We start from the raw sequence: 22,377 nt of genomic DNA on the forward strand, positions 1-22,377 counted from the left end.
GAAAGCTGCTTATCGATACTCAAAAGCAGCTTGCTGTTAACACGAGACGACATTACTTAATTTTCAGTCGATTTGGAAGGTAATGGTAAAATTAAGCTTAAGTTGCCATGCTGAGTAGCAACCATCTTAACTGCAAAAACCCTGGGCTATTATTCAGCCCAAGTAGTAGAAAAAGAACTGATGGCTCAAAATCTCTTTTACTTAGAAAAATATTACACTACAAATCTATAACTGAAATACAGGTATTTAGTTTCCATCAAAGATAAGCCATGGACGCCGCAGCTCCAGGCAACCCGGTGACCACCCTTGGTGAGGCTGTAGTTGCTGAGCCAAGGGGCTGGTCCGCCATCACCAGACACAGCACTGCTTCGTTCTCCCTCCTTCTCTCTTTGAGCTGTTCTTTGTCCCCTTACTTCTTGGTCCTTCAGCAACATAAAAATGGACCACGAGTTCCCGTCGTGGCTCAGTGGTTAACGAATCCAACTAGGAACCATGAAGCTATAGGTTCGATCCCTGGCCTTGCTCAGTGGGTTAAGGATCCGGCGTTGCCATGAGCCGTGGTGTAGGTTGCAGACGTGGCTCGGATTCCGCATTGCTGTGGCTCTGGCGTAGGCCGGTGGCTACAACTCCAATTCGACCCCTAGCCTGGGAGCCTCCATATGCTGCGGGATCAGCTCTAGAAAAGGCAAAAAGACAAAAAGACAAAAAAAAAAAGGACCCAGTCTTCAAAAATTAACTTTACTGAAAATTCAGTGGAAGTACCTGGAGACAAAAAGTACATGGAAAATACAGAAAAATCAAACAGAAGTCGCGCTTGTGTTTCTTCTACCATTTAAAAGCTCCCTTTACAAGGGCAGGTTCAGGTCTTCCTCTGAGAATTATGAATGTAAACAACAAACAAACACAAACCCTGGGGACTACACGTCATTCTGAGCTATTATATTACTATAAGGAGCAACCTTAGAGAAATGCAAATCAAAACCACTATGACAACCCACCAGATGGCCATCATCAAAAAATCTAAAACAATTAGTGCTGGAGAGGGTATGGAGAATAGGGAACCCTATTACACTGTTGGTGGGAAGGTAAATTGGTGCAACCAGTGTGGAAAACAGTATGGAGAGTCCTCAGAAAACTAAAAGTAGAATTACCATTTGATCCAGCAATCCCACTCCTGGGCATCTATCCAGAGAAAACCATGACTCGAAAAGATACATGTACTTCACTGTTCACTGCAGCACTATTTTCAACAGCCAAGACATGGATACAACCTGAGTGCCCATGGACCGAGGAGTGGATAAAGAAGATGTGGTTCATATACACAATGGAATATTACTGAGCCATTAAAAGGAAAGAAATAAAGGCATTTGCAACAACATGGATGGACCTAGAAATTATCATGCTAAGTGAAGTCAGTTAGACAACGAGACACCAACATCAAATGCTATCACTTACATGTGGAATCTATAAAAAGGACACAACGAACTTCTTTTTAGGGAACTCCTAAAAATGTCTATTTAAATATCTTTTTAGTTGTAAGGAAAAAAATGAAAGAGACAAATATTATGATACCTTTCATTGGGATTAAACTTCAGGAACTCTAAAGTAATATAAACATTTTTCTAAGAGAGTATTTTTGGAGGTGCTAATAGGACCAGAATGAACATTAAATATGTAGAAACCAACAAGTTAAGGATAGAATTAGGGAGTTTCGGTCATGCCACAGTGGAAACAAATCTGACTAGGAACCATGAGGTTGCAGGTTTGATCCCTGGTCTCACTCAGTGGGCTAAGGGTCCGGTGTTGCCGTGAGCTGGGGTGTAGGTGGCAGATGCAGCTCAAATCTGGAGGTGCTATGGCTGTGGTGTAGGCCGGTAGCTACAGCTCCGATTCGACGCCTAGCCTGGGAACCTCCATATGCCGTGAGTGCGGCCCTAAAAAGACACACAGACCCAAAGAAAAGAAAGAAAAAAAAAAAAAAAAAGGATAAAATTAAAGGTAAAAATAAAGGTTAAGGTAAAAATTACTCTGTGCTGTGCTTCTGTATTTGATTTGGGGGCCTTACTTCCCTGTTCTGATACATTCTCGGGGCCCCAGAGCTTCTTTACAAACTTCCTCTTCTAACAGTTTGGGGCCCCGTGCTGGACACTGGACACTGTCCAGCTGGGACTCTGGGCACAATGTCCTCAAGTGAAAGTTCCCCGAAACGCTCACATTCTGCTGAACACTCGAGGTCCACAGTCCTACTGAGACGTTACACACACTGCACAGGTGAACACCACCTGTCTCCCCTCTGAGGGGCAAGATGCATAAAGCACCACTCCTTACTTTACTTTTTCTATTTTTTTCTTTTTTTGTCTTTTCACCTTTTTCTAGGGCCGCTTCTGCGGCATATGGAGGTTCCCAGGCTAGGGGTCAAATCGGAGCTGTAGTTACCGGCCTACGCCAGAACCACAGCAACGAGGGATCTGAGCTGCATCTGTAACCTACACCACAGCTGACAGCAATGTTGGATTCTTAACCCACTGAGCAAGGCCAGGGATCGAACCCGAAACCTCATGGTTCCTAGTCGGATTCATTAACCACTGCGCCACAACGGAAACTCCACTTTTCTATTTCTTCTTTTGGGGCGGCACCTGTGGCAACTGGAAGTTCCTGCAGGAGTCTTCCCTGTGGGAAGGGGGTCCAGGGGTCAAAGTGGAGCTGCAGCTGCCAGACTATACCACCGCCGCTGCCACCACCACTGCCACACTGGATCCGAGCAGCATCTGTGACCTACGATGCAGCTTGCAGAAACACTGGATGCCTGACCCCCTGATCGAGGCCAGGGATCAAACCTGCATCCTCTTGGATACTATGTGGGATTTTCTTTTCTTTTCTTTTTTTTTTTTTAAATTTTTAAACAATTTTAATTTTTTTCCATTATAGTTGGTTTAGTGTTCTGTTAAGTTCTACTGTACAGCAAAGTGACCCAGCCACACATATATATACATTCTTCTTCTCACATTTTCCTCCATCGTGCTCCATCACGTGACTAGATATAGTTCCCTGTGCTACACAGCAGGAGCTGGTTGCTTATCCACTCCAAATGCAAGAATTTGCATCTGTTAACACCAGCCTCCCGTCCACCCCACTCCCTCCCCCTTGGCAGCCACAAGTCTCTTCTCCAAGTCCATGAGTTTCTTTTCTGTGGAAAGGTTCATTTTTGCTGTATGTTAGATTCCAGATATATGTGATATATGGTATTTTCTTTCTCTTTTGGACTGATTTCACTTCGTATGAGAGTCTCTAGTTCCATCCATGTTGCTGTAAATGGCATTATTTTGTTCTTTTTTATGGCTGAGTAGTGTTTCATTGTGTATATATACCACATCTTCTTAATCCATTCATCTGCATGGACATTTAGGTTGTTTCCATGTCTTGGTTATTATGAACAGCGCTGCAATGAACATAGGTGTGCGTGTGTCTTTTTCAAGGAAAGTTTTGTCTGGATATAGCCCGAGAGTGGGATTGCTGGGTCATATGGTAGTTCTATATTTAGTTGTCTGAGGTACCTCCATACTGTTTTCCATATTGGTTGTACCAATTTACATTCCCACCAACAGTGTAAAAGGGCTCCCCCTTCTCCACACCCTCTCCAGCACTGGTTATTTGTGGACTTGTTAATGATGGCCATTCTGACAGGTATGAGGTGGTACCTCATAGTGTTTTGGATTTGCGCTGCTCTAATAATTAGTGATGTTGAGCATTTTTTCACGTGCTTGTTGGCCATCCATATATCTTCTTTGGAGAAATGTCTATTCAGGTCTTTTGTCCATTTTTCAGTTGGGCTGTTGGGTTTTTTGCTGTTGAGTTGTATAAATTATTTTAGAGATTAAGCCCTTGTCAGTTGCATCATTTGAAACTATGAACTCCCAGAGTATAGTTGATTTACAATGTTGTATTAGTTTCAAGTGTAGAGCAAAGCAAATCAATCATACATATAAATATATCCATCCTTTTTTCCCCATAATAGTTATTACAAACTAATGAGTAGATTTTCCTGGGCTATACAGTAGGTTCTCGTTAATCATCTATTTTGTGAAGGAAGTATAGCTGATTTACAATGTTGTGCCAGTTTCTGCTGTACAGCAAAGTGACCCAGTCACACGTGTTACACACATTCTTTTTCTGGTACCATCTTCCATTATGTTCTATCTCAAAAGACTGGATATAGTCCCTGTGCTACGCAGTAGGATCTCACTGCTCATCCATTCTAAAAGCAATAGTTTGCAGCTACTAACCTGAGCTCCCCATCCCTCCTGCTTCCTCCCCCTCGGCAACCCCAACTCTGCTCCCTATGTCGGTGAGCCTGCTTCTCTTGTGTGGATAGGTTCATTGTGCCATATGCCCTATGTACTTTAACATTAAAACACATTTAAAAGCTGGAAAGCACTTGAAAACAAGAAAGCAGAAAGTTACGACTTTAAGAGTTCCTCTGTGACTCAGCGGTTTAAGGATCCAGTGCTGTCAGCCCTGCGCCTTGCGCTGCAGGTTTGCTCCCTGGCCCGGGAACTTCCATATACCACAGGAGTGCCCCCCCCAAAGGTTACATCTTTAATACGCTATACTTATGGACAAGTTGATTTCAAATACCACTCACCACTGTTTCCTTGGTGCAGTGGTAAGAACCAAACAAACACAGAGAACCTATGTCCCGAGCACATAAAGGAGTTAACTTAGGAAAAATTAGGCTTTACCTGCTCACCACCCTTTCACCACGGAGACTGTAGTCTCTGAGGAGCAGTTGGATTAGTTCTGTTCTGGGGAACCCCTAAAGTCTCTGCTCTCCTGCCGCCTGTCCCTCTTCATCACCTTCGGCGCCACCACGTCACACCACCAGCATCATCGCCTCCTCCTCCACCACCACCATCCCCATCATCACGTCCTAACCACCTTCTCCACCACCACTGCCCGTGGCACCACTTCCACCGCCACCAGCACCACCACATATTCTGACATTGGAATTAATCTCCAAAGGAAAATGTTTTAACATTTTTAAGACTATTAGTCTCTTTCTGTTTAAAACACACCATTCTTGGGAGTTCCCGTCATGGCAGAGCGGAAGCGAATCCAGCTGGGAACCATGAGGTTTCGGGTTCCATCCCTGGCCTCGCTCAGTGGGTTAAGGATCCAGCGTTGCCGTGAGCTGTGGTGTGGGTCGCAGATGCAGCTCGGATCCCACGTGGCTGTGGCTCTGGTGTTGGCTGGTGGCTACAGCTCCGATTAGACCTCTAGCCTGAGAACCTCCACATGCTGTGGGAGCGGCCCTAGAAAATGCAAAAAGACAGAAAACAAAACAAAACAAAACAAAACAAACACCACTTTTCTTAGAATTTATGACTTCAAAAATATTTGAACAATATGGTTTTCATAAACCAAAATCTCTTGTCTATGTTATCAATTTAAGAACTGTAGTCTGAAAGACTATGTGAAAGAGATTTGTAAAATGACTGACTTCTGGAAAGGTATTTGGAATAAAGGAAAGCTCTGAAGTAAACCAGGACTGGATTCTCTTATAGGTTATTCTGGACTCTCCAGAATAGTCCAGGAGCTTTAAAAAGGCTAATATCCAGAGTTCCCGTCGTGGCTCAGTGGTAATGAATCTGACTAGCATCCATGAGGATGCAGGTTCGATCCCTGGCCTCGCTCAGTGGGTTAAGGATCCGGTGTTGTCCTGAGCTGTGGTGTAGGTCAAAGATGTGGCTTGGATCTGGCATTGCTGTGGCTGTAGCTGTGGCCAGCAGCTACAGCTCTGATTCAACCCCGAGCCTGAGAACCTTCATAAGCTGCAAGAGTGGCCCTAAAAATACAAAAAAAAAAAAAAAAAAAAAAAAAAAAAAAAAAGGCTAAAATCCATGCATCTGATATGCAGCAAGTTTGAGAGTTTATAAATAGGATCCTTCATATCCCTAAGACATCACTTATTTCACAGCATTTTGAAGTTCCAAGTATTTCCACACACTTAAATTAACTGAACCTTACAAATTATATCTGTTTTACAGATGGCCAAATAGAGGCTGAGAGGCCACACCTGGAAAAGGTGTGTAACCAATAAGCAGTAGGGACTGAATGGAAGCCAGTACCTCCAGAATGAAATGCTAGTGCTTCTTCCACTACCACCTTCTATTTCCAAAATACTTCCACTAAAAAGCCTTAACAAGAGAAAAGTAATGAAGTTTCTGTATAATGTTCTCTTTTTTCTATTGTTCAAATGGTTCACACATTCTTTTTTTTTTCTTTTTCTTTTGCTGCACCTGCGGCATATGAAGTTCCCAGGCTAGAGGTCAAATTGGAGCTACGGCTGCGTGCCTACAGCACAGCCACAGCAACGCAGGATCCGAGCTGAGTCTGCGTCCTACACCACAGCTCATGGCAACACTGGATCCTTAACCCACTGAGTGAGGCCAGGAATCAAACCTGCAACCTCATGGGTCCTAGTCAGATTCATTTCTGCTGCCACACGACAGGAACTCCTGGTTCACACATTCTAATAACAGGTGTCTTTGTAAAAATCTAAGTAACATAAATTGTCTTAAGTGATTATACTAAAAATTATAAAACAGCATGGTTTAAAAGAGAAAAGCTTTCTTGTTTTTAACTTCCAAAACGTTACCATGTAAAGATACACTTTTCAAGAAAAAGTATTTAACAAAGAGCTTCCAAAAGCTACGGTAAGCAAAATTTTAATTAGGTATCAAATGAATCAGATAGAGAGGTGCTGACAAGATCTACTGAGGCCTGTGGGTGCTTAATTAGCGCTAACGCCGACACGCAGCCCGCGACCGCTCCTCCGCGCCTGTTTCACAACAACCTGTGCATTACAGAAATAATCCCCAGCGCGCTCCATCGGCAGAAACACGCGGACTAATGCTAACTGAGGACACGCATTCCCCGCCGCTGGCTTTCAAGGGCAGGATGAGCGGAGCCGCAGTTTTCCGCTCGGAGAACCTAAGACGCCTCCTCTCCACGGCCCTGACTGTGCGGGAAAATCTTCTGCAGAAAGTACTTTGAATTCAGAATTCCATCACTGGGCCGACTCCGAGACATCTCATCTGCCAACCTCCATAAATGCTTATTAAATGCAGAGGGGAGCGAAAGCTTTCTGAGAACAATAACGAAAGTGTCCAAAAAATTAAGCTTATTGCCGATTTTCTCCAAAGTGACAGGAAAAAAATGACTGCTTCCTCCGGGTTAGGAACCTATTGCAACAAGGACAGAAGGGGGCAAAGCAAACAGCTCCACACCGAGGGCCAGGGCAGCCCAGGGGTCGCCGGCGGGCCAGGGCCGCGGGCGCGCGCAAGGAGGCGGGCGCGCGCGCGGGGGCCCGGCCACGGCGCCATCTTGAGCGTCTGCCCCGCCGGCGAAGGGAGCGGGGCCCGAAGGGAGCGGGGCCGGGCTGCCGGGCGCCCCACGGCCCGCGCGGTCTGGGCGGTTCCCTCCGAGCCCCGGCCCCCGGCCCCCGGCCCGGGAGAAGCTGCGCCGTCGGTGGTCTGTGCCGGGCTAGCCTTGTTCCCTCGCCTCGCTGGGGCAGAAGCACCTGCAGGGAGGGCCGCTACCTTGCGCGCGGGCCGCGCGGGCGCCTGTCTCGGGTGGCGCGGCCAGGACGTCCCTGCAGGCGCGGCGCGGCAGGAGGTGGCGGTGCCCTTCCCACGCCCTGAGCGAGCCCATCATCTCCTTCCACCCGGGGAGGCCTCCGCGGCGAAGATTGGAAAGCTCTGGTTATCTAATTGCAGCTGACGCTAAACGGATCTTCCTCCCTTTTTAAATTCTTTCCAGTGTCACAGACATTTTCACTCCAGGACCCAATTAAAGCAGCACCAGAGCCACTTTTCTTTTTTGAAAGTCAGCCAGAAGAGCGACGGTGTGTTGCCTACTGGCTGAATTTGGGTGAACGCACATAAACCACTTCCCTTTCCCGCGCCTTTGTTTTCCCTTCTTTCCTCTTTCCCACTCTTCCTAAATACCCCCTAAGCGGCTGGCATACCAACACCAGCTATCATTTTCCAAATCAGCTCCATATGCAAATGGCACGTGTCCAACTTCTTAATTACTTTCCTGCTTCTATCGACAAAAGATCTACGTAGCAAACACTACCGCATATTAACTAAAGCTTCTGTTTATGACTGTACAAAGCAGCCACCGAAACAATACATTTGTTCTTCCTTTAGCACATTGAGAAAGAATTTTTTTTAAAGATAATAAAAGCTCTCGGTGTTTCAAGCTGGAGTTATGCTGCAGACTGGCAAAAACACAGTCTGAACAGAAAGTAAGGACATTTTTCGGAGCCTTAATAGGATGAATCACTACATTTACATACTGCTAACACTTATCTCACCAGTTAAAATTCTTTGCCACTTGGCTTAATGAGCTCCCCTCCAAATCAGTACATGAACTTCAACATCTATTTTCCCCTGTACTATTTTATTAGAAAGGCAATTTCCCCCCCCCCAGGTCAAACTGTTGTTACTTAGAGAACTTGGAACCGGGGCTGGACTGAACCCCTCAGGGAACCCTTCCACCCACGGTGCCTCCCGATTGTTTCTTTGGAGGCTGCCAGTGATGGAAGAGGGACCAAGTTCTCCCACAGGGCTGGGGCCTGCCTCACCTGGCAGGACTTCTGCCTGGCTGGTCCTGCCCCGACCCTCCGGAGCTGCCCAGGCCAGTCCACGTGGCTCAGGTCATGCCTGTCTGTGAACCGTGTTCCCACATGAGGGATGTCACCCCCGGGAGATGATCTCAGGTGGAGTCAGAGCATCAACGATTAATGGGAACAGTTGCCTTGATGCTAGAAAACTTCCTTATTTTGAACTGGACTCCCGATATAAAGAATCTGCTTTTGCTTAAACTCACTGGATTTCCCTTCCGCATCAGCATTATTGCACCCTAAAGGCCGAGGGGACTGGGTTTTGCATGCTACTATCGGAAGCCTCAGTTCCCTAGAACACACCATCAGCGTTGACTTAAATACTGTTACAAGACCAGTGGGGCCTCTCCAATGACACCCTGCCTGGGCTCACAAGGAGATGGCAGGAAGCCAACACGACAGGGTCCGACAGAACCTGAAATTGCTTTGTTTCGTTTTTCTCTTTAGGGCTGTACCTACAGCATATGGAAGTTCCTGGGCTAGGGTTCGAATCAGAGCTGCAGCAGCAGTGATCTGAACCACAGCTTGTGGCAACCTCGGATCCTTAACCCACTGAGCGAGGTCAAGGATCGAATCTGCATCCTCACTGACATTGTCAAGTTCTTAACCCACTGAGCCACAACGGGAACTCCTCGAACCTAAACTTTGGTAGGAAAGGGGGGGAGGTTTAAATTGCTGCTCTCTGGTGATGTGAGACCTAGCGAAAGCTCAACTGGTCAAACAAGGGTTCTTCATTGTCAGCAAGCATCGTGATGGTTACTGGAAGGTCAGTAATGTCATGGACACTTTTAATGGCTCCAGAGGCAAGAGTCAACTCAGGTTTGTTCCTACTGCCTCTTAAGTTCACGCCATGGGACAAAGAATAACCTCGGAGCATTAGGCTGGCCATCAGTATATTAGCACAAGCTGATACACTTGGGGAAAACACAGAAAATTAATGTGCTGGGCTGAAATAACTCCCAATTTCACTTTTCTTATCACTAGAAATAGCCTGCTGTTAAGTTCCTAAGGACTAGTCACAACCTGCCCCCTGTTTGAGTAATTCAATCTTAGTTCTGCAGACCCAACATTCATCCTTTTATTTATTTATTAATTTTTTTTTTTCAGGGCCACACTTGTGGCATATGGGGGTTTCCAGGCTGGGGGTGGATCAGTGCTGCAGCTGCTGGCCTACATCAGAGCCCCTAGCAATGCCGGATCCTTAACACGCTGAGCCAGGCCAGGGATCGAACCTCAGCTGATTCGTTTCTGCTGAGCCACAATGGGAACTCCTTTGATGTGTATATTTTAAAAGTACAATGAACTAGGAATAACTGTCTGGAGGAGGATATTCTATTTATAGAGACAAATATTTTATTAAAGAATATTACTTTCATACAAATTTTACTGAATCAACTCTTTGCTTATTTTCTACTTCCTAAGATGATACTAGTAATATCTCGCGCCAGTAGCATTTAATGAGAACACTGACGCAAGACTGCCAGCTAGTCTCACAATCATGAGATACACCTACAAGATGACAGGCCTGTCACGCTTCCTTTTCAGTATTTCACAGTAAGCGTCTTAAATCCATAACCAAACTATATAGGTATGACTATCGTCTGTGTTGAGCCTGGCTGGAGGGCCCTATTTCAGTGAGGAAAGTAACTGTATGTTTGACTCTAAACCGGGTGCAGTCAGGTAGAGGGGCTAATTCAACAAGTACATTTGATCATTTTTCGTCCTAGTTGTTGGTGACAACCACTGACCTACATCCCTCCACCAGGAATTTAGCAGATGAACGTCAAGCCTATGTGAAGAGACATGGCAACACTGTATAAATGCATTTATCCTGAATAAAACCACAAAGTCATGATTTTGAGAAATTCTGCTATAAACTCTTCTATGTCATGCTGGAATTATTCCCCATATTAAAAGGCAGCACATGGAGGAAAACAAACATTAATAAGAATTGTAAATTTATATTAATTCCAGCCGAATTCAAGAAGTTTCTTTGCTTCTCTAATTACAGACCTGAATTTGCTGGAACCAGTGCCAACTGGGAGTTGAATTACTTGAAACGGAAAGGTTTAAGAAAATAACAGAGAATCATGGCAGGTGAACACATGTACTTTTGCTCTCTTTCAAAACTATCCCTAAAACGCCAGTAAGGAAATTTTTAAAAGTATAAATCCATGAGGTCAGAGTTCCCACCATGGCTCAGTGGTTAATGAATCCGACTAGGAACCGTGAGGTTGCGGGTTCGATCCCTGGCCTTGCTCAGTGGGTTAAGGACCTGGCGTTGCCATGAGCTGTGGTGTAGGTTGCAGGCGCAGCTCGGATTTGTTGTGGCTGTGGCGTAGGCTGGCAGCTACAGCTCCAATTAGACCCCTAGCCTGGGAACCTCCATGTGCCTTGGATGTGGCCCTGGAAAAGACAAAAAAAAAAAAAAAAAAAATCCATGAGGTCAACGTGAGCTCCCTGGTGGAGTAGTGGTCAAGACTTGGCACTTTTACCGCCACAGCCCGAGTTCAAATCCTAGTCTGGGAACTGAGATCCCACATCATGTATGAGGTTAAGAAAATGGGAACAGGAGAGAAAGGAGATGAGAGATGCTGACATCCTGGAAGCTAGAAACAAGCTTCTCCTGGGAGCCCAGAGAAAGCTAGCACTGAACAGTAGGCAAGGACACTGAGCAGAAGCAAGGGCCAAGCGCGAGTGCAGGGAGGTGCAGGCAGGGCTGCCTGAGAACGTGTGGGAACGTTACACTTAGAAACACCCACTCCCCATAAAACGCTATCACCTCCCTGCTTGGAAAGTATGAGTGCAGTCCTGAGAGATCCTAGGGACCGGAGAGAAAAGGGTTTGTTTAGAAGTTTTCACGACAGGGCTTGAGAGCATCTGCCTTGACAGATGAGTATGTCCTGGCGCTCACCCTCAGTCTTGGTGAGCAGCATTAGCTGAAGTAGCTAATGCCATCTGAAAATATATGAGAAATAATATAAGCAGGGGGAGACAGAATTAAACTTCTAAATTCAATTGAAATGCATCAATCTCTCATCTAGCTAGCTGGCCAGCTTCACCACATAAACAGTAAATGTGGACCGTAACATGTCCATGTGGACCGCTGGGCAGCACAGTTGAAAACAGCACAGCGGTTCTCAGCTGGAGAGAACGCCCAGTTCTTCGAGGTTTACCTGCTTGGGGCTTGCTGGGGTGCTGCGGCGCTCCGGCTCCAGGCAGCGGGGGAGGGCTCAGCCCCGCAGGCCCCGCACCCTGGGTGGGGCTCCCGCTGGTCAGAGCCCCGGTGGGCAGTGGCTGACCTCTCTTTAACAGCTGCTTCTGTTCTTGCTGGCGGAAGCGGGGAGGCACCTCGCGAGGCAGGTAACGGGATGCAGCTGGCTGCTGGCCGCCGGCGGACGCACGTTTGCCATTGCTGCTGCTGGAGAGAGTGCTGGTGGAAGTACTGGAACTGGTCCCGGCAGGTTGGGGCTGGCCTGGACAGGTCTTAGTAGGTTCTGGCACTAGGAGAACACAAGGAAAAGACCCCAACACATTAGTCACACTTCCTTCAACGCAACCCAACCCAGAGAGAACACCAAGGGGAAAAGAAATGACAACGTGGAGCTCCGTCTGGGGCTCGAGATGCTCTAACGCCAGAGCTGCAGGTGTGAGACCCAGTTCCCCACAGAGCACCGTGGTCCTGAGCTGCAGCTCTTGGCCAGTTTCCTCATCTGTGAGACGAGTGAGCAGGCTGGGTCGGAGCAGCCATTCTCAGGCTTGAGCTGGAGGCGGATTAAAGCCTCCTGCAGGGGAGGGGAGGGAAGTTGGGGAACCTGCGCTTCTGACAAGCGCCCAGGCCCACACTCTGAGAACCCCTGCTCTCAGCCAGTGCTTCTCAAAATTAAGGGACCATCGGATGTCCACGAATTTATACATGTTTTTTTTTTTTAATTCTGAAGACAACCTAACACATAGGTACCTTCTGGGTTATCTGAATAACGAAGGCATTTGTGGCTATGGTATCTACAGCTCTCTATACTCCTTACAGATTCACTGGAAAAGAACGCAGGGGGCTAATTTGCAAATGATGCGTGTGCATTAAGTCCAAGCCGCAATGCTACCAGGGTCTGCTGATAAACCTGCCTGCAAAGGTTTCACAGCAATGTAAACAGAAAAGGAGCAGCAGCAGAGTTGACTGACAGCCTGAGGGGCTGTGCTCATGAGCATGCCAAATGCAAAAGGTGATGAGCAGTGACCCTGAGTGAGGAAGGGGGCACAGGATGCCAAGTGCCAGAGTCTGAGTCCCAAGGTCATTTCCATCTTGAACCTGAAACACTCATATCCAAGACACTACGTTCATCTCGTTATTTGAAAAAAATTTTTTTCTCTTTAATTTATAAATGTCTTTCATTTTAGAGCAAAAGCTAAGTGCAAAATGAGTTTATACCTAGTTCTCTGATATCTTATTTGTGTAAATAAGATAAAAATGTTTCCAACGGACACCGGGGGGACATAAGATGCTACTGATTGCCTTTCACTGCCCTTCAATCACCCAAAATGGGTTCTGCAGTCCAGCCCGGGGCCCTATCGTGCACAGCCAGGATCCGCAAGGCGTCCGCCCACATTTTTTGTCGCTCTGGCTGGCAAACCCTCAACTCTGGACGAAGCCACTGTCTACTCTCTCCGGCCCGGACCTGGATTGCTAAGGCTCTCTTGAGAAATCACAGTTGTGCCTAACCTCGATTCGCCGTCCCTGGCCTCGGGCCGCCCCCGTGCTTCCAGACCGCCGAGATTCCTGGGGCTGCCTGGCTCCACTCTCCAGCAGTGATGCCTTATCTCCCATCCCAGAAGATAAACTTGACTTTACTCTCCAAAAAAATAAAGGTCGGCAGGCAACAACTTGGTCAGAGCAGCAACACAGGCGGCTCCCTCCACGGCTCTGGATCTCGTCTCGGGGACTTTGCGGGTCCTGGGTCTTCAACCCATGGCATTCTCCAGGGCAGACATAAAGGCCCCAAGCAGGAGCGGGGGCCTTCCATTAATTCTTTGTTTTACAAATATTTATATTTTTTCTGCCAGGGCTTAGTAGCTGGACATCGCTGAGCATACAAAAGAGGAGAACGCCAGCTACTGCACTTGTGCGCAGGGCGGAGGAGGGCACATTTCCAACAGGTCACCTGCCTAGGGACTGTGGTCACCTGCCTGCAAGCAGCTGCTGCTGGGCAGCATGCACAGCGCCCCCTGCTCTCCTGGACCGGGCCTGCTTCCTCACCTGCCCCGTGCCCCTCCTCCAGCTCCTCTCAGCCGCCGCCACCGCCTCCTCCACGCTAAAGCCCTCGCCGCCCCCCGGCCTTCCTGCTCGCCCTCTCAGTGGTCTCCATCAGCGGTGCCCACTCTGGTCACTCCGGGCGTCTCCTCCTGGCCTCCGTGACCCTGCAAGCCCCGGCTGGGACCCCCTCTGGCCTCTCCGGCCACCTCCTGGCCCCGTGGCAGGCTGCTGCTTCGGCCTCTCTAAGGTTCCGCTGAAGACGCTCAGCCTGGGTCCTCTCATCTACTCCTGGAGCTCCATGTGATCGGGCCTGGGGTCACGGCTGGCAGATACCCACCCCGGATGTCCTTCAGGCACCTCAAAGTCGACGCACCCCTAGTACTCATCAGCTCTCTCACCTCCCTCGTCTCCCTCCGTCTTCCCGCCGTTCTCCTGGCAGTCAGCTCCAAGTCAGAAACCCGGGTTCCATCCTTGGTGACTCCCTTTGTCTCCCCAAACCTACCTCCAACCAACCCCGAACTGTGACATTTCTAGCTTGCAAATGTCCCCTAAGATCCCTCAAACTAACCCATCCATTTCCACTGCCTGTGCCTGACCAGGGCATATGGAGTTCCTGGGCGGGGATCAGATCTGAGCTGCAGTCACCACCTAAGCCGCAGCTGTGGCAACACCGGATCCTTCACCCACTGTGCTGTGCCGGGGATCAAACGTGCGCCCCAGAGCTCTCAAGTCGCCGTCAATCCCACTGCACCACGGCAGCAACTCTGAAATGGACTGCTCTAATTCACCCCGCTGCAGCCAGCGGATTCCTTCTGGGATGCAGACCTCCTCCCCGGCTTGGCGGCATCCAGTCCACTTGGGATGGAGTCCAAGGTGCCAGTGGTGATCTGCCCTAACCCCTGGTTCTCTACTTCACTGTGGATCTTGCTGCTGGACCACCGCGCTCCCATCCTCCATCTCACCACCCCGTACCGTCACTCCTCAAACCCATTTCTGCATTTCAATGTTTCTGACGCTGGGATGCACCTTATAACTCATGATGTATGTATCAATCTCACTGGCAATGTGTTTTCCTAAGGGGTGTGTGAAATAATGCCTAAAACAATTGATCATACCTCAGGTGGAAGAAAACATGGCAATCCTAGTCATTCTTTAAATACTTTTTTTTTTTTTTTTTTTTTTCGCTTTTTAGGACTGCACCCACGCCAAGGCTAGGGGTCGAATGGGAGCTTCGGTTGCCGGTCTACACCACAGCCATAGCCACGTGGGATCCGAGTCGCGTCTGCAACCTACACCACAGCTCAAAGCAACGCCAGATCCTTAACCCTCTAAGCAAGGCCAGGGATCAAACCCTCAACCTCTTGGATACTAGGAGGGTTCGTTATCACTGAGCCACCACAGGGGCTCTTAAACATCAAATTAAATGTCACTTCCTCTCAGAACCTTCCCTGACTCTCCAAGGCCAGTTTGGGAGCTTCCCAAACATCCGGAGTAGCCTGTACTGACCCAGCACTCAGTGTGGAATACTGCTGACACGAACATCCATTACATCTTTTTTTTTTTTTTTAAAGAGAGCGATAAAACCTACTATAGGTTAATTTTTAAATGCATAGGGGCCTATGTTTTTCCTGACATTGGCCTTTAGATGATTTAAAATAGGAGAAGTTCCTAAGTATTTACCTAATGAGTTGAAAACGTACATCCACACACAAAAGCCTCCAAAGGAATGTTGACAGAAGTTTTATTCATAATTGCCAAAAGCTAGAAGCAACCAAGAGACGTGCTTCTGCAGCTGAATAGATACACACTGTGGAACACCCAAACAATGGAGTATCAGCGATAGGAAGAAAGACGCTATCCAGCCATGAAAAGAAATGGAGGGACTTTAAATGCACACTGTAGGGCAAAAGGAGCCAGTCCAGAAAGGCTACATGCTCTGTGGTCCCTACAGCATAACATTCTGGAAAAGGCAGAATAACAGAGGCTGTAAGGCCCTCAGTGGTTGAGAGGGGCTGAGGAGCGGGAGCGGGAGGGGGAGCGAGCCTGTGAGACAACAGTGGACACACACTGTGACAATGAGACACGGCATGGGTAAGGCTGAGATGCCGCACCAGTGGGTACACAACGTTAGGCATCTGTCAAAACCCATCAAACTGTACAACCCAAAGGGAACTGGTACGTAAACGATAGCCTTTAGTTAGTAATAATGCATCAGAAATTGGCACAACATTGTAAGCCAACCTACGTGCATCAAAGTTTTTAAAAAATGTATCAGTACTGGTTTGTCACTGTCACAAATGTACCACACCAAGGCCAGGTGGTCGTAAGGGGAGAAAGCGAGGTGGGGGTTGCTGGGGGAGAGATGGAATATGGGGAACTCTGTTCTCTGCTCAGTCTTTCTGTAAATCTCAAACGGCTCTAAAAATTAGCCTATTAATTGCAAAGGCAAATAGAAAAACAAAAACAAAAACAAAAACAGAGAAGCAAATGATGTCTCCCTCACAACATTAAAACTCTACAAATGGGAGTTCCCATCGTGGAGCAGGAGAAATGAATCCGACTAGGAACCATGAGGTTGCGGGTTTGATCCCTGGCCTCACTCAGCAGGTTAAGGATCCAGCGTGGCCATGAGCTGTGGTGTAAGTCCCACACATGGTTTGGATCTAGCATTGCTGTGGCTGTGGTGTTAGCTGTAGCTCCGCTTTGACCCCTAGCCGGGGAACCTCCATATGCTGCAGGCGCTGCCCTAAAAAGCAAAACAAAAACAAAAACAAAACAAAACAAACAAACAAACCTGACTGAACCTGTGCTACAGCAGTGATTATGCCGAATCCTCAACTGGTAGGCCTCCAGGGAGCTTTATGATGTCCATTCACTTAACTGCACATTTTAATGGATCTGGATCAAAGGCTTTATTCTAGACCCTGCAATTGCTTCTTGGTTCTTTCCTTTCACTACAAAATTCAAAAGAAGAAGAAGAAGAAGAAAAGGAGGAAGAGAAGGAGAGGGAGGAAGCGAGGAAGCAAGGACAGAAGAAAGAGAGCCACCAGCAAGTCCAGAGAGCTCTAGCTGCCCTCATTCCATAATGGCTGACCAGCTGCGACCGAAGTCAAGGCACTTCCAGCATCATCCTGCCTTTTCAAAGGCTGGAAACAAAGGAAAGCTACCTGAATTCAGAACCTGGAGGAAGCAAGAGTTCCCGTCGTGGTGCAGCAGAAATAAATCTGACTAGGAACCATGAGGTTGTGGGTTTCATCCCTGGCCTCACTCAGTGGGTTAAGGATTCAGCATTGTCGTGAGCTGTGCGTAGGCTGCAAGGGCAGCTCGGATCCCGAGTTGCTGTGGCTGTAGCGTAGGCCAGCAGCTGTAGCTCCAGGAACCTAAGAAATCACCCCGTCCCACCCCCATGCACAGGGACCCACAGCCCTTGGCTAACTCGGATAACGAGAATCCCCTGCTCTACAAGCGGCTCTGGAGCTCCCAGGACACTGCTGTTATCTTTTCAAAAAGATCAAAGGACGAGTTCAGGGCTATTTTTCTTCAAAACCTTTAGAGGAAAAGGAATTCAAGACACAGAAATGAAGAAGATGCAAATAAATGAATGTTATCAGTTATTAGTGTTGAATCTAAACCATCAAATCTGAAATCTTCAAACATGGAGTATTCAATTTTCCTTGTGTTAGCTGCCTGATGCCTTATGTTGGTTCTTTTTCTTTCTTTCTTTTTTTTTTTTTAATGATTTTTATTTTTTCCCTTATAGCTGGTTTACAGTGTTCTGTCAATTTTCTACTGTACAGCAAAGTGACTCAGTCACACATACATGTGTGGTCCTTTTTATACCTCAGAGAGCCTCATTCTAAGAGTCAATGTATTCTAAGTTTTCCCTTGAATAACTGCTGAGAGGGGTGGGAACCAGCAGGTGAACCAAATATTTCTTACATTTTTAAAAGATAGGGAAACGCCAATGAAGCGTAAGTCACAGAGACCATATACATGGCCCGCAAAGTCTAAAATATTTACCATCTGGCCCTTCACAGGAAAAGTATGACCAGCTCCCACGGGGGGGACTAGGAGCATCTTATACTGTCAGACTGAGCATCGGACGTAGGGATCTCCCAGAGGAAAAGCGCGAGTACCACCACCACGTGCCCAAGTCCTGCGTGGGTGCTGTTTCGTCTTAATAACCACCTGGTTTCCTGTCTCCCCTTCTTCATGGCGAATGAATGGAGGCTACCATGACGCCACGACTCAGAAAAACAAAGGGAACACTCGAATTGAAGTGGCGATTCGATTTCTCAGAACCCACGTGCTTCAACAGAGCACAGCGTTGAGCAGCAAGGAGAACAGAATTCACTCTGCTCGACTTGTCAACACAAGACGAGAGGAGCTGCTTAGCCCCCATCCTGTCCCTTCAGACTCCTCTTTGCTCTGCTGGTCCCCTGACCACAGGTGGACTTCAAGTCTTTGGCCTCACTCCTCTGCCCTGGACTCTGCAGAGGCCACCCAGTTCCATGACGACGCTACTGAAACCCAAATACTGTCTGTCCATGTGGCCCCCAGCTCTGGCCTGGCCTTGACCTTCAGCTGCATGTGGACAGTGCTGACTGGAAGCGGTCCCCCTTCCAACCAAACACACGCAAAGGCCAAACAAGGATTTCCTGGGTCTGAGCCAAGGATGATGCTGAGTGCGGCAGGACAGCACTGAAGCAGGAGCTACTTCTCACCCAAGTGAACCAGCACTCAATTAGGCAAACAGGAGTTCTTGTCGTGGCTCAGCATCCAGGAGGACACAGGTTCGATCCCCGTCTTTGCTCAGTGTGTTAAGGATCTGGCATTGCTGTGAGCTGTGGTGTAGGTCGCAGATGTGGCTCGGATCCTGTGTTGCTGTGGCTGTGGGGTAGGCCAGCAGCTATAGCTATGATTTGACCTCTAGCCTGGGAACCTCCATATGCCGTGGGTGCAACCGTGAAAAGCAAAAAAAAAAAAAAAAAAAAAAAAAAAAAATTAGGGAAACAAATTATAAGGCACAGACACACGTGGTACTAACTGGAAGTCAGTCATCTGGAGGAAAGACGACCCTGCACTGCCCAGTATGGCGGCCGCTAAGCCCACGTGGATGCCCGAATGGAGATGCGCTAAAAGTACACGCCTACCACTCTTCAAAGACTCGGGGCAAAGAATCTGCTCATTTTTATACTGATTTTGTGTTGAAAGGATAAAAATTTGACTCTGTTGGGTTAAAAATAGTATTGAAAGCAGAATCGCTTGTTTCTTTTTACTTGTAAAATGCTGCCACGCGACTATTTTAAATTCCTCACGTGGCCTAAATTCTCTTTCTATTGACAGCACTGTCTTCCTGGAGGAGGTCAAGCTCGAGTCGGCTTCTCGGAAACACGTTCAACGTAAAGGACCATCTGTCTTTGCGAGGACCACGATGATCGACGATCGTGCTCCACGGCAAGCTCTTTCAGGTGAGGGACGCGCACCAGCCGAAGGGCTAGCACCTTATCCCGTGAGCAGAACCATGTCACCAGATGTCCGCACGTTAACAAGTGGGACCCAGGCCCTGAGTGCGCAGCAAGCACAGGGCCCCCAACTGCCCAGACGCTCCCTCTCACGGTCCTATTTCCACCTGCCCGAGATGCCCGTCTTGCGGCTGCTGGTCTGGGGGCTGCCCCGGATCCTAAGGAAAAGGAAGGGAACGGTCACTCAGCACAGCAACCAGGGAGGGACCAAGAATTCTCAGCCTGCTAGGCTGGCCTCTTCTCCGTGAGATAACGCTAAAGCTCCTCCAGCCCGGTATTCTTCAGAGCTTGGAAACTAGCAGGCAACTGACATCATCTCGACTGATAAGCGGAGGAGCTCAGCACTGGGATCTGGTCTTACAACACAGACACACGGAGTGGGCAGCTTCTGACCATCCCTCCACTCTCTTCGGAGCCACGTTTCTCAATCTGTTGCTGCTTAAAGCAGTCCTGACGTGCCTGTTCTCACACAGACTGGGCCTCAGGCGACAGACAGCTCAGCGGCAGAGGCTCCCAAACCATCTAGTTACACGGCACTGTTTTCCCACAGAACCCAGTACGGCAGTGGGAACTTTAGCCTGATGTATAGATGGTCAACAGATGGCTTGCTCTATTTAGAAAAATCAGAATAGCAGCCAGTGAATAACCACATAGCTAACAAAAGAACTTCTAGGCTGCTGGAGGTTGTGGTTCCTCTCCTTTGCCTAATAAACCCTCATTTTCTTTCTTTCTTTCTTTTCTTGCTCACTTGCTTGCTTGCTTTTTAGGGCTACACTCGCAGCATACGGAGGTTCCCAGGCTAGGGGCTGAATCGGAGCTATAGCTGCCGGCCTACACCACAGCTACAGCTACGCCAGATCTGAGCAGTCTTTGACCTACACCACAGCTCGGGGCAACGCCGGATCCTTAACCCACTGAGTGAGGCCAGGGATCGAACCTGCAACCTCAGGGTTCCTAGTTGGATTCGTTTCTGCTGCGCCACGACGGGAACTCCCACTTTTTTCTTTTAAATGAGGGTGACCCCTGCTGGTGAAAAGGTAGACTTCAAAATCAAGTTCTTTCAAAAGTTTTCTTTCTAAGAAACAATTTTCGTCTTTTGGTTAAAATTTCAGAGGATGTTGTCACAACAGGGTCCAAAGAATTTTCTTTTCTTTTCTTTTTTTGTCTTTTGTCTTTTTAGGGCTGTACCCGTGGCATATGGAGGTTCCCAGGCTAGGGGTCCAATCAGAGCTGTGGTCTTGCGCCTATACCACAGTCACAGCAACGCCCGATCTGGGCCTCGTCTGCAACCCATATACCATACCACAGCTCATGGCAATGCTGGATCCTTAACTCACTGAGCGAGGCCAGGGATGGAACCCGCAGCCTCATGGTTCCTAGTCAGATTCGCTTCCACTGCGCCACAACGGTAATTACAGGGCCCAAAGAACTTTCTAGATTCCTATAACTGCTCTTCTACAAGAGGCTGAAGTACGGGCAGGAACTTGAGACGGCCCCGCCAGGGCTCTTCGGACCCCGTTTAGAAGGAGCTCCTCTTGTGGCGTCTGCACTGCCCCTCACCCCTCGCGGGCCCAGCCTCTGGCCCTCGCTCCCGCTGGAGGGCCTCAGTCCCTCTCCTGCTCCTCCAGCCGCTTTACGCTGCCCAGGCCCAGGCCCGCTGGCCTTCCTATCACCCTGCCATCCACACTTCTGGACCTTCCCAACCAGCAGTCTGGTTTTCAGAGTGCTCCCAACGGCAGGCTCAGAAAGTGACAGGTCTGTCCCTGCTTATTCCATCCATTCAAAGCCCCTCCAGCTGCCCAGAACTCCCCTTACAGTCCAGTGTGGTCTGCCCAAATCCTCTTGGTAACTGCTTCCGCCTTTGCTACACTCCTCCAAGTCCTGAGACCACCCAGCTCCTCTCTCAGTCCAAGATGGTGCTTTATACACCCTTAGCCTTTCCCCAGCCGGCCACTGCTCCAGGGAACAGAGGCAGACTCCCAGCCCTGTGCTCACACCTCGCTGGGGAAGATGACAGTAAACACGATGGGTCACAGACGGCCACCAGAAGGTGGTAAGCGCTGTGCACGAAAATAAGGAAAGCTGGGCAGGGTAAACAGGGTTCAAACTCGTTTTTCTCACGTTATCTGCCTATCATTTTCACCCTCACGACATGGGTCAGTATCACTATCCTCTCATTTCCTGCCTTAGGGAATACTCAATGAGTGCCTGTTTTGTGCCAGGCACTGGGTGCACTGAGGAAAAATAAAGAGATATGGTTCTCGTCCTTGTAGTGCATAGCCCAGTAAGAGATATTATCTTAAAATGATTCCCCAGGAGTTTCCCTACGGTGCAGCAGGTTAAGGATCCAGCACTGTCACTGCAGTGGCTTGAGTCACTGTCCTGGTAGGGGTCCGAGTCCTGGCCCTGGAACTTCCATATGTTGTGGGTGCTGCCAAAAAAAAATGATTCCACAAATACACAAGTTGCACGATGAAAAGTGCTGGGAGAAAAGACCCTAACTTAGGTTAGGACTCAGAGAAAGCTGCCCTGAGGAAGGGAGGGGTAAGCCACTCCCACAGCTGGGACAGGGGCGGACTGGGGTCCTGAGATAGGAAAGGGCTTCCGTACTTTCAAGGTTTACAACACGGCTGGTGTGGCTGGGACTCGGTGCCCAAAGGCAGAGCTGCTGGGCAGACGGCTGGAGAGGCAGGCATGGCCTTTGTGAAGATTCTGGATTCCATCACTTGGCCAAGAGCTAGAGGAACCCTCAGGGGAGCCTCTGGGGGAGAATCTACGGCGCTCCTGTCTGGCTGCAGCGCATGTGCAGTCTGGGGCCTCCAGCTTCGGGCAGTTCTCTAGAGACAGGATCCTTGGATCTCAAACTCACAGAGAGTTGAGCTGCTGTGACCATCACTGGCTGTTTAAACTCAAGC

The 22,377-nt window shown here is 48.5% G+C and overlaps 1 protein-coding gene across 12 annotated transcripts in view; it reads right to left on the bottom strand.

Annotated features, from left to right (window-relative positions):
* TNRC6C (trinucleotide repeat containing adaptor 6C) overlaps positions 1–22,377 on the bottom strand; it is a 141,485-nt gene that overhangs the window by 52,111 nt on the left and 66,997 nt on the right. For all 12 annotated transcript variants that reach the window (XM_021066535.2, XM_021066531.2, XM_084983451.1 and 9 more), the window contains exon 4: positions 11,863–12,189. In XM_021066535.2, the coding sequence (XP_020922194.2) occupies positions 11,863–12,189 (327 nt within the window). The remainder of the gene's footprint in view (positions 1–11,862; positions 12,190–22,377) is intronic.

The sequence above is a fragment of the Sus scrofa genome, chromosome 12 (assembly GCF_054392235.1).
Source record: "Sus scrofa isolate SSC_HxYL_T2T_F1_AM1 chromosome 12, Sscrofa_HxYL_maternal_Yorkshire_Landrace_v2.0, whole genome shotgun sequence".
Lineage (NCBI taxonomy): Eukaryota > Metazoa > Chordata > Mammalia > Artiodactyla > Suidae > Sus > Sus scrofa.